Source organism: Polypterus senegalus, chromosome 4, assembly GCF_016835505.1.
Source record: "Polypterus senegalus isolate Bchr_013 chromosome 4, ASM1683550v1, whole genome shotgun sequence".
Classification (NCBI taxonomy): Eukaryota; Metazoa; Chordata; class Cladistia; order Polypteriformes; family Polypteridae; genus Polypterus; species Polypterus senegalus.
The window spans coordinates 9,201,892-9,215,091 of record NC_053157.1 but is presented as its reverse complement, the minus strand read 5'-3'; the positions used below and the strand labels follow the sequence as shown (position 1 = coordinate 9,215,091).

The 13,200-nt window shown below is 43.3% G+C and overlaps 1 protein-coding gene across 1 annotated transcript in view; it reads right to left on the bottom strand.

Annotated features, from left to right (window-relative positions):
• Positions 1 to 164: 164 nt before the first annotated feature.
• Positions 165 to 13,200, bottom strand: part of ednraa (endothelin receptor type Aa) — a 90,723-nt gene continuing 77,687 nt past the window's right edge. Inside the window, exons 7-8 of the mRNA XM_039750220.1 lie at positions 4,816 to 4,924; positions 165 to 1,445 (exon numbers count right to left, since the gene is read on the bottom strand). Coding sequence (XP_039606154.1) covers positions 1,374 to 1,445; positions 4,816 to 4,924 — 181 coding nt within the window. The 3' untranslated portion in view covers positions 165 to 1,373. The remainder of the gene's footprint in view (positions 1,446 to 4,815; positions 4,925 to 13,200) is intronic.

Sequence of the window (13,200 nt, the reverse complement as noted above, 5' to 3'; positions counted from 1 at the left end):
TATAAAATACCAGAAATTATACGGTAAAATCAAGGCCCGACTTATGCGTGAGTATATACGGTAAATCTAACTGAAGATCTGCCAGCTTAATAAAATGAATTTAACGGAATTTAAAAACGACACCCGTGACACACTCAATCAAGAACGTCATTCTCAACATGGAGTTTGTCATGTGCACTAATGAAGCGCATTGCATTTTTTATTCCAACAGGTGGCGTATACAGCTGCCACAATAAACTAATAAATCCATCCATCCATTACCCAAACCCACTGATCTAGCAGGATGATGGGGAAGCTGAAGTGTATACCAGCAAGAATTGGGTGCCAGCCCAGCCAAGCCCAATGCAAACATACACACACACACACACAGAGATCAGGGGCCAATTTTAGCTTTGCCAATCTAGATAACTTGACATGTCTTTATTTATGAATTAATTTTTTTTTTTTTACTGTAAAACAGAACACTTGAATTTGGCAGGAATTGTTTTGCCCATCACTAGATGATGTGTTTTGTAATGAACAAGACAAGTCACGGCTCCCTTTAGCGCTCTATGTTGTTTGACCCCGTGCCCAAGACTAATGATCATATTTGCACCACCTTGGGGCCTTCAAAGATGCCACCTGTTTGAAAAGATTTTAAATGACAAGGTTATTGAGGAAATGTCCGAGAGTAGTTGGGTTCAGATTGGCACAGGAAGGGGGCAGAGCTGCTGGCGCTAATGGCCATTATAGGGGACAAATGAGGAGTGGAGCAAATATATTTAGCTATTCTTGAATATGTTTCAAACAATTAAAAATAAAAATTAAAAGACAATAAAAAGATGTGTTGTATAACTTCCGGAAACCCTTGTATAATATTTCCCTAGTTATACATATATATATATATATATATATATATATATACATATATGTAGATATAAACATTAGAAAAGGTTTGTTGACAACAGGTCATACAGCTTACACCGTCCATATTGTGTTAACAGATGCCCAGTCCAGCTTTTTATCATTTTCTTCTTGTCAGGGTTGTGTAATCACTCAATCATACGTCACTAAGCATTGATTAACATCGCAGTCCCAGTCTGTCATCCTGTATTCAATGAAGAAGATGCTCAGTGAACAGAAGAACTTTCATTGTAGGTTTTTACGCAAACCCAGTCAGAGCAATGCCATATATAGTAGCTTATACAGGAGCCACGTCTCTCCACGCCGCTTCCGTTGTGCAGTTCAGTCAGTTTACCCGTGGTGAATGGTGGCACTTGGGTAGAAATGAATTTCACACCACTTGGGTGGCAAGAACACGACATTTTCAATTCTGCCAGTCCTCGTGGGTGACTCACACACCCCGGTCCAGGACATGGCAGTCCAACGTCCCTCTACTGCAGGCTCGTCCCGTTCATCGTTGTGCTCATTACGGTGTTTGTGTGGCAACAACAGCAGAGGCAGGACTGGAAAACAAAGAGAGTTGAGTCAGGTTTATTGTTGTGTGTCCTTGGGCGCAATCACATTCATAAGTGTGCGTCTTCTCAGAACAGTTAGGATAAAACAATAGCAACAAAAAAACAAAAAATACAAAACATGTCACGTGGCACAATACAGTCGGTCCTCTGTGTCCGGTACCAAAATACACTGATGCTCATATCCCTTCAATAAAATGGCGTAGTGTTTAAAGATAACCTCACATACTTCAAATCATCTCTAGGTTACGTGTAATATCTAACACAACGTAAATGCTATGTAAGTAGTTGTTATACTGGATTGTTTAAGAAATAACGACTAGCAAGTGACATGCCTCTTTTTAGAAGATCTAAGATTTTTATTTTCTCATTGAGGTGTTCCCTCTTAGCTTCTGAGGGGCTCCTCTGAAACACTGAATTGCTTTTTATGAGCCATTATATCACAAGAACAAAGGGTGCACGTGATGTGACGCCAAGGGTCTCACAGCACCTCACAGTCGGGATTGCTGAAACGAGGGGCAGCGCTTGTGGCTCTGTGCGACCCTGTCAGTAATGACGGTTTGCGGCAGTTGAAACTTTAGCATTTAAATTACAGTGTGCTGATTACTTACAGCCAGTCAGGGTTTATACAAAGAATTTCCAGCCTGCACAGATTTTTGGATGTGCGCATGTAGAGATAACCTTACCTAAGATTAAAGCTAATGCCCTGCCCAGGGGTCTGCAGGCTGATGGACGGACTCACTTGGGTTGGAGCAACAGTTTAAAAAGTCCCATTACAGTTTAAGGTTTAGTTAGTGCTTGTTTAGTCTTCTTTGTTGGAGTGTCCTTTTTGTTTTTGGAGGATGCCTGTGTCTTTTGTATTTTGTTTAAGAGCTGCAGTACTGTGGGACGAGTAAAGATGGAAATCGTGCACCAAACTGGCAGGACAGGACAGGAAATGAAGCACAACCCTGGCAGAGTCCCACAGCCACTCAGAATAGTGCTGAGGTTTGTCCAAGTATGTGGACGCAGCTCTCTCTGCGTTAACACAGAAGATGAACAGCCTTTATTAGGGGTCCTGGAAACCCCTCCATGTTCATTATATGTTAATTCAGCATATTGAAGTTCTGCTTCTATTTCCTGTTGATTAATTAAATAAAGATTAAAATAAAACAAATCTATTAAATTTGCCTGCCTACTAATGATATAGGTCCTATCACTCTGCCTATCTTAATCCCTTTCCTATCTATCTATCTATTATATGGTGCCATGTTTATCTATCTATCTATGATATAGTGCCTTTCATATCTATCTATTAAAAAGTGCCTTTCATATCTATCTATCATATAGTGCCTTTCATATCTATCTATCTATCTATCTATCTATCTATCTATCTATCTATCTATCTATCTATCTATCTATCATATAGTGCCTTTCACATCAATCTATCTATCTATCATATAGTGCCTTTCATATCTATCTATCTATCTATCATATAGTGCCTTTCACATCTATCTATCTATCTATCTATCTATCTATCTATCTATCTATCTATCTATCTATCTATCTATCTATCTATCTATCTATCTATCTATCTATCTATCATATAGTGCCTTTCATATCTATCTATCTACACTGTATTGCCAAAAGTATTGGGACCCCCCTCCAAATCCTTGAATTCAGGAGTTCCAATCACTTCCATGTCCGAGCAGCTGCAGCCAAGTCTGACATCACGAAGTGCAATGTAAAGCAGCGGATGTAGTGATGTAAAGTCCACTGCCATTGGACTCTCGAACAGTGCAGACGTGTCCTCTGGAGTGGCAAATCATGACATCTGATGGACTAGTCTGGGTTTGGGGGTTGGCAGCAGAATGGCAGAGCGTTAGTGAATTTTCCCTTGGGATTAATAAAGTATCTATCTATCTGTCTATCTATCTATCTAGTGATGGCAGTACAGCCATGTGGCGCCATTACCCGAGGGTGGTCCGGCTCATTGTTGAGAACTCAATTGGCTGGACCAGGCCAAGGGGACGCTAACATAACACCTTGCTGTGGCAGATAGAGGGTCATTTCTGGGACATGGGACTGGACCGTGTGTGTGCCTAGGGGATTGCCAACCAGGATCCTGAGATGTTTTGTAGTGTGGTGGGTACAGCGAGCGACCTGCTGTACCACACTGCCTGCTCCCCGTCCTGACCTAACCTTATTAGCAAAAAAATATATGGGGGGTCATGAGGTCTCTGGAAAGGGGTGTGTGGCGCTCCTGATATCTCAGCAAAAGGACGAAGGTCCAAGGCTTTAGAGTCCTGGTGCTTCCTGTTTGTGAGACATGGACGCCATCCAGTGACCTGAGATGAAGACTGGACTCCTGTGTCTTTTTAGAGAATCCTTGGGTCCCGCTGGTTTGACTTTGTGTTGCTCATGGAGTCCCGAATGAGGCACATGACCTGCATTATGAGGGATCGTCAGTTACAGCACTATGGCCATGTGGCACCATTACCCGAGGGTGATCCGGCTCATTGTTGAGGACCAGGCCAAGGGGATGCCCATGTGTAAAACTGGGCTGTGGCAGATAAGAAGGTGGGACTTGACCCCACAACTGCCCTTTGCCAACCGGGATCCCGAGCTGTTTTGTCATGTGGTGGGCACAGTAACACACTGCACCAGTGCATGCTCCCCAACTTGAACTTTCATTAAACTCATACTATTTTCGCATCTGTGCATATTTCTGCGCTCCCTTATTGATCGTGTACAGAATCCAGCATTTTGTCTACTTGTTCATTTCTTTTGCTGGAGCACTGGATGTAAACTGAGTGGTGGGCACCTTTGAAGTGCTTTACCTGTCCACTCTGATCCGATGTGCAGATCGGACGTCTCCGTGTTCTTGACATTTTGGAAAAGTAGCCCACTGATATTCGGTGGCCGCCATTTTGTTTAAGAAAATCTTGCATCCCTTTCTGTTTTTTGGCTGTTTGTAGGAAAGGCCGCCACTGAGCGATTTATTTATTTATCTGAGTACGCAGTAATTGCAGAGGAACGTTGTGTCCTTTGACAGCCTGCTTTGCTTCGCTTACCCCAAAGTGCCGTGGGCCACACTGGGGACTCGCAGAACACGCCATGTAAACAGAATTTGCGTCAGGTCACACTTCAGTGTCTTGACAGAGTGTCCCCTGCCTGACCTGTAAACTGGCTCCAGTGCTGTGATTAATCGGGGGCCGTGTCACCCACCACCGCCGGGGCAGCAGCATACAGCTGGTTCTCAGCCAGCGAGAAGTGTGAGTCTGCATCCTTATAAAGGAACGGCTGCCAGAAAAGCATCAGGAGAAGTAAGTTAGTAAGAAAAGAATGAAAGAAAGAAGTGCAGCGCCGGCCAAGGGCTTACCTGGAAACAATTTTTAAATTTCTTGCTGACAAAATACAAAGCGATTGGGTTTATACAGGAATTCATTGTGGCCATATTCATCCCGATGTAGTCCAACCCCAGGAGAAATCTAAGGAGGAGAAAGAAAATAAACGTAACCATCACAACAAAGTGCAAAAATACGGAAAATACGTTAATGACATAACTACAGTTCTGCTAAAAGTCACAAATGGGATTATCAGCTGGCATGCAAACAGATGCCCCTTACGATCACCCAATGTGTGAGTCAATCAATCAGCCTTATTCTGTAGCGGTAGAGTAGTACTGGCGGCCAGTAAATGCCTGCTAGAGTCCTTACACGTTAAAGTTGAATCCATACTTGAGGACTCTACCGGTTTACTGTGATCACTTCACTGCAGCAAAGTCACTGGCAGCAGATTAAATATTGCAGTAAGAAACTGAACCTGAAAATAGACACACTTTAGTGTGATCACTAGATGAGGGGTCCCCAACTCTGGTCCTGGTGGGCCGCAGTGGCTGCAGGTTTTCATTCTAACCCTTTTCTTAATGAGTCACCTGTTTGTGCTGCTAATTAACTTCTTTTGAATTCATTTTAATGGACTTGTTTTTTTTTTTTTTAAGATTTGTTCCTCTGAATTTCTTCATTTCTTTTGCTTAAATGGCACCCAAACAGAAATGAAATATGAAGTGAAGGAGCTAACAGACGACCATCTGAGTCAAGGCCTCAAACTCCAACCAATTTCACTCCAACCAGTTGCTTAAAGAGGCACTGAGTCTCGTCGTTAATTAAACTCATTCTTTAATTTCATGGCTTTTTGCTGCTCTCATTGTGTAATAGCAGACATGTCCGAAAGTGTGGATTTTCTCTTTTCTCAGAGCTGTGATAAAATGTTTTGGGGGTCCTGAGCAGATCAACATTCCTGAGACCTTCACTTTTCTTCATTTTCAAATATTGTATAATGGTCACAGTTTGATGGTCCTGTTTTGGCTCATTTTGTATCTCATTATTATTTGGCTGCTAATTAAAGAAAAAGAAAGAATTAAGGGGTCTGAGTCTTCAAGAGCAAGTCAATTAAAATTATTTCAAAAGAAGTTAATTAGCAGCAAAAACAGGTCAATAATTACGAAAAGGGTTAGAATGAAACCCTGCAGCCACTGTGGCCCTCCAGGACCAGAGTTAGGGACCCCTGCAATACATAGTTCACTATGGTACAGTTCAAAATACACTACTGTGAACAACTGTCTTGTCATTTTTCTAACCCTAACTCTAATTCAAACCAGAGTCACGGGGCACTGGAACGCATTCCTGGTGGCACATGGCACAAGGCAAGAACAAACCCTGGGCATGGTGGCACTGCACGCATAGATAGATAGATAGATAGATAGATAGATAGATAGATAGATAGATAGATAGATAGATAGATAGATAGATAGATAGATATGAAAGGCACTATATAATATACAGATATATATGAAAGGTAATATATAATAGAAAGATATGAAAGGCACTATATAATAGATAGATAGATAGATAGATAGATAGATAGATAGATAGATAGATAGATAGATAGATAGATAGATAGATATGATAGGCACTATATGATAGATAGATACAGTGGTGTGAAAAACTATTTGCCCCCTTCCTGATTTCTTATTCTTTTGCATGTTTGTCACACAAAATGTTTCTGATCATCAAACACATTTAACCATTAGTCAAATATAACACAAGTAAACACAAAATGAAGTTTTTAAATGATGGTTTTATTATTTAGGAGAAAAATCCAAACCTACATGGCCCTGTGTGAAAAAGTAATTGCCCCCTTGTTCAAAAATAACTGATAACTGTGGTGTATCACACCTGAGTTCAATTTCCGTAACCCCCCCTACCCCCAGGCCTGATTACTGCCACACCTGTTTCAATGAAGAAATCACTTGAATAGTGTCTAAAGAACTGCAGGCCTCACTTGCCTCAATTAAGGTCAGTGTTCACGACTCCACCATTAGAAAGAGACTGGGCAAAAACGGCCTGCATGGCAGATTTCCAAGACGCAAACCACTGTTAAGCAAAAAGAACATTAGGGCTCGTCTCAATTTTGCTAAGAAACATCTCAATGATTGCCAAGACTTTTGGGAAAATACCTTGTGGACTGATGAGACAAAAGTTGAAGTTTTTGGAAGGCAAATGTCCCGTTACATCTGGCGTAAAAGGAACACAGCATTTCAGAAAAAGAACATCATACCAACAGTAAAATATGGTGGTGGTAGTGTGATGGTCTGGGGTTGTTTTGCTGCTTCAGGACCTGGAAGGCTTGCTGTGATAGATGGAACCATGAATTCTACTGTCTACCAAAAATCCTGAAGGAGAATGTCCGCCATCTGTTCGTCAACTCAAGCTGAAGCGATCTTGGGTGCTGCAACAGGACAATGACCCAAAACACACCAGCAAATCCACCTCTGAATGGCTGAAGAAAAACAAAATGAAGACTTTGGAGTGGCCTAGTCAAAGTCCTGACCTGAATCCAATTGAGATGCTATGGCATGACCTTAAAAAGGCGGTTCATGCTAGAAAACCCTCAAATAAAGCTGAATTACAACAATTCTGCAAAGATGAGTGGGCCAAAATTCCTCCAGAGCCGTAAAAGACTCATTGAAAGTTATCATAAACGCTTGATTGCAGTTATTGCTGCTAAGGGTGGCCCAACCAGTTATTAGGTTCAGGGGCAATTACTTTTCACACAGGGCCATGTAGGTTTGGATTTTTTCTCCCTAAATAATAAAACCATAATTTAAAACTGCATTTTGTGTTTACTTGTGTTATATTTGACTAATGGTTAAATGTGTTTGATGATCAGAAACATTTTGTGTGACAAACATGCAAAAGAATAAGAAATCAGGAAGGGGGCAAATAGTTTTTCACACCACTGTAGATAGATAGATAGATAGATAGATAGATAGATAGATAGATAGATAGATAGATAGATATGAAAGGCACTATATAATAGATAGATAGATAGATAGATAGATAGATAGATAGATATGAAAGGCACTATATAATACATAGATACGAAAGGCACTATATAATATTACGAGATACATAGATGTGAAAGGCGCTATATGGTTGATAGATAGGTAGATTGACAGATACGAAAGGCACAATATAATAAATTGCAGTGGGCTGGCGCCCTACACGGGGTTTGTTCCTGCCTTGAGCCCTGTGTTGGCTGGGATTGGCTCCAGCTGACCCCCGTGACCGTGTAGTTAGGATATAGCGTGTTGGACAATGACTGACTGACTGATTATATAATGGATAGATAGATAGATAGATAGATAGATAGATAGATAGATAGATAGATAGATAGATAGATATAGAAAGGCAATAAATAAAACACAGAAAACTGCTGACTTTTGTGTGTGTGTGCTCACACTCTTATGGACTGGCAGCGCCCTGTCCAGGGTTTGTTCCTGCATTGCACCCATTGCTAGCTGTGATGGTCTCCAGCACCACCTGTGATCCTGTTGAGGAATAAGCAGGTTAGAAAGTGCCCGACTTACTTCTGACTGGACAGAAGCTGTATTCATATATGAGTGGCACAGTGGTAGTGCTGCTGCCTTGCAGTAAGGAGTCAGGGGTTCCCATCAGGTCAGGTGGATTGGAGACACTAAGTTGTCCCAGTTTTGTGACTGTGTTCATCCTGTAATGGACTGGTGCCCTGACTGATTATGCTTTGTGCCTTCCGTCTGCTCTGACAGACTCCAGCCCGTCGTGACCCAGCTCAGGATTAAGCAGGTATGGCTTATTCATTTTGTATGGCACCATACGCAACTCTTTAGCAAAATGCATAATTAAGTGGTGAAAATATTTATAAAAAGTGGCAGAATCAAAAACCATGAAACAGATTTGGGTGGAAATCAGGGAGGATCTTGTAACACACACACACACACTTCCAATAAAAATGAATGCAACAGAAACGGCTGAACTTTTACTTTAAAATATAAGGAGCGCATAAAATGCAAAAGAACTGGCATCATGTTTTGAATAAGAACGAGACGTGACGAGAAGTGACATTTTACTTTTAATTCGGAGTTCAGCAGTCCCGGGGGATGACATGAATGTAAAGCGAACAAATAAATAAATAAATAAAAAGGTCTGCCGGGAAGTAAAAACAGGCAAGTCATTCCAGGCAAATGGGCGCAATTTCGTTTTCAAATTGAGAGATTGTTTATGCGGGTTCTTGGCACGCTAGTGCAGCGACGTTAAAAATAGTCGAATGCGCGGAGCCCTTCATTCTGAAGGGAGTCTGATGACGGGAGCTGTCGGCCACAGCTGTCCAGATAGGCTTTGCACATGGAGGCCGGACAGGGCACATCCAGTCCCTTCCAGGATTCACTAACCTGACTCCACACAAACAAATGAGTCATGACTGCAGGGGCCCATAAGTTATTTCCTGCAGTGCCGTTAGTGGAATGTTATCCTAGGGTGGGCATTTGAATAAATGTCGGGTGCAACTAATAAAACTCGAAATCGGCTGAAACGTCATTGGTAATGACTGAAAGGAGAAGAGTAACCTGCTCGCGAGCACGTGTGTGTGTGCGCGCGCGCGACTATCAGCAAGCGAGTTATCTCAAAGGCAACGGTAAAGTGGTTAAAGAAGACGCAATCAGCCAGTCTGCTAGCAGGAATACTTCTCTGCAAAACAAAGAACAAATATATATAAAAGAAGTTTGGTTCATTTTCAGGCATCTTTTGCCTGTGAGTGCAAGGCGTATAAATCAGATCATGCCGAGTAGACGAGCCTTTTGGGTAGGCACTTCCTACACCGACCCACCAGTAACCACCCCCTGCTCCTGGGAGCCTTTCTGTGGCTCCGTTTTTTTTTTTTGTCCAAACCACTGTCTGTTTTTTTTTTTTTTAATTTTATTCCCACCTTCACTAACATGCAAAAATAGAAAACGTACCCCGAATAACATAAAGGGTGTTTGGAACGGATGGAAGAAATCCAGGGCAGAGTTGCTAGAGGGGAGTGTGGACAAAGCGAACACCCTGCACCAATTTCATAATAGACCGGCTGTACTCCGCGGCTCCACCCACGTAGTAGTGAAACAGCAGTGGTGTAGGGGCTGGCGGAGGGGGCGGCATTAATGGGCAAAAGGCTCAGCGCAATTCGTGAGTAAGAAGTTGGGTTCGGAAAGATATCACTCATGAATACAAAAAGTAAAAATATCTGATTTTTATCCACAAATGCTTCAAAAATAATTTTCAGACTGTCTTTCTGTAACGGCATCAGACACAGCAGTTGAAATTTATGAGGCAATAACACAAATAAACATAAACATTACGCCAATATTCATTTCTAGGAAGACAAACAACTAATTTACAATTTATAATTTTGTTTCGTTATCAATCCCAATGCGTTCTTGCTCTGCGCTGAAAACATTCCCACCTATCACTTGTACACTTCACTGGTTCTGGTTTTTGCAGCGTAATTAAATTAAACTAATAATTACAACACGGATTATCAGTGCGTCTGTACGATATTCTTATCTAGTTGATGCTTATAAATAATTATATATGAAAAATTATTGCTGTTTCTCTCTATATGAATAAATATATGCAAAATGTATCCTAATTTTTCTCTATACGTTATTTCTATTTTCTCTTCAAATAGATTAACATTTTCAGATATGTTGGAGGCCGGCACATTGAAGCACCGCCCCGCGCCCCGAGTGGCACGAACTCGAGCTACGCCACTGTGAAACAGGGCAAACTTTAAAAATCAATTAAAAAAATGTGATCCTGACCAACTCGGGACGTTGTGGGTCGGTGGGGGGAGTACTTCGAAGACCTCCTCAATCCCACTAACATGCCTTCCAATGAGGAAGCAGAGCCTGGGGACTCTAAGGTGGGCTCCCCATCTCTGGGACTGAGGTCACCGAGGTGGTCAAAAAACTCCTTGGTGGCAGGGCCCCGGGGGTGGATGAGATACGCCCGAGTTCCTTAAGGCTCTGGATGTTGAAGGACTGTCTTGGTTGACACGTCTCTTCAACATCGCATGGACATCGGGGACAGTGCCTCTGGATTGGCAGACCGGGGTGGTGGTCCCCCTCTTTAAAAAGGGGGACCGGAGGGTGTGTTCCAACTATAGAGGGATCACACTCCTCAGCCTCCCTGGAAAAGTTTATTCGGGGGTTCTGGAGAGGAGGGTCCGTCGGATAGTCGAACCTTGGATTCAGGAGGAACAGTGTGGTTTCCGTCCTGGTCGCGAACAGTGGACCAGCTCTTCACCCTTAGCAGAGTCCTGGAGGGTGCATGGGAGTTTGCCCAACCAGTCTATATGTGTTTTGTGGACTTGGAAAAGGCGTTCGACCGTGTCCCTCGGGGAATCCTGTGGGGGATGCTCGGGAGTATGGGGTACCGGACCCCCTGATAAGAGCTGTTCGGTCTCTGTACAACCGGTGTCAGAGCTTGGTCCGCATTGCTGGCAGTAAGTCGAGCCCGTTTCCAGTGAGAGTTGGACTCCGCCAGGGCTGCCCTTTGTCACCGATTCTGTTCATAACTTTTATGGACAGAATTTCTAGGCGCAGCCAGGGTGTTGAAGGGGTCCGGTTTGATGGACTCAGGATTGGGTCACTGCTTTTTGCAGATGATGTTGTCCTGTTTGCTTCATCAGGCCGTGATCTTCAGTTCTCTCTGGATCGGTTCGCAGCTGAGTGTGAAGCGGCTGGGATGAGAATCAGCACCTCCAAATCCGAGACCATGGTCCTCAGCCGGAAAAGGGTGGAGTGCCCTCTCAGGGTTGGGGGTGAGATCCTGCCCCAAGTGGAGGAGTTTAAGTATCTCGGGGTCTTGTTCACAAGTGAGGGAAGAATGGATCGTGAGATTGACAGGCGGATCGGTGCGGCGTCCTCAGTGATGCGGGCTCTGCATCGGTCTGTCGGAGTGAAAAAGCTGTAAGGCAAAGCTCTCAATTTACCAGTCGATCTTCGTTCCTACCCTCACCTATGGTCATGAGCTATGGGTAGTGACCGAAAGAACGAGATCGCGAATACAAGCGGCTGAAATGAGTTTCCTCCGCAGGGTGTCTTGGCTTTCCCTTAAAGATAGGGTGAGAAGCTCAGTCATCTGGGAGGGGCTCAGAGTAGAGCCGCTGCTCCTCCGCATCGAGAGGAGTCAGATGAGGTGGCTCGGGCATCTGATCAGGATGCCTCCTGGACGCCTCCCTGGTGAGGTGTTCCGGGCACGTCCAACCGGAAGGAGGCCCCGGGGAAGACCCAGGACACGCTGGAGGGACTATGTCTCCCGGCTGGCCTGGGAACGCCTTGGGATTCACCCGGAAGAGCTGGAAGAAGTGGCCGGGGAGAGGGAAGTCTGGGTATCTCTGCTTAAGCTGCTACCCCGCGACCCGACCTCGGATAAGCGGAAGAGGATGGATGGATGGATGGATGGATCCAGACCAAGCGGAATATGGTGGAATATTTCGGACAAAATAAAATAAATAAATAAATAAATAAATGCGTAAATAAATAAAAGTACTGTGAAATGTGAGCATAAGTAAATTAAACTCTACAGCTCTAATCAGTGGCAAAATTGTTTGAAAAAGCAGCTGCGAATATGCACCTGACTTTATACTCGTAAAACAAGGGTCAAATACTCGTTATTATCCAATATTAGTTGGAGCTGCTTTGGGCATTCCATTTCAAAGTACCTAAACTAATACAGCCGTTGTAGGTTACCGTATATCAAACTGGCTCATTCGCCTTGTGATCGTCTTCTCCGACACACCATATAGATCTGCAATCTGTCGTACGTTTAAACCGCATGACAGAAGGTGTTCTATTGACTCTGCTGGAATGTCAAAGGATGGACGTCCAGATCAGGGAACTGTGTCACCTGAACTGGGGCCTCATGTATAACGCCGTGCGTAGAACTCGCACTATAACATGGCGTAAGCACAAAAGCCGAAATGTGCTTACGCACAGAAAAATCCAGATGCAGGAATCTGTGCGTACTCCAACTTCCACGTTCTTCGCTACATAAATCCCGATCAGCGTGAAAACTAACGCTCGTGCACGCATTTTGTAACGCCCCAAATCCTCCCAGAATTACGCCTATTTGAATATGCAAATCAATATAAATCGCCCTTAAGCGCAGCCTTCTGTGAAAAGACAATGGGAAAAGCACGGGGAAAATATAAGAATTTCAGCGAATACCAAGTGGAGGCAAAGGAAAACATACTATTTGTTCAAATAAACCGTGGTATAATCAACAAAAGGAAGTTGATCGAGTGACATAGCATGTTGGAGAAACTTGAAAGCTCACATTCACAAAATCGCACAGTGCCGGAAATAAAAAAGAAGTCACATATCAAAGTCGCCGTGGAAAGCCGA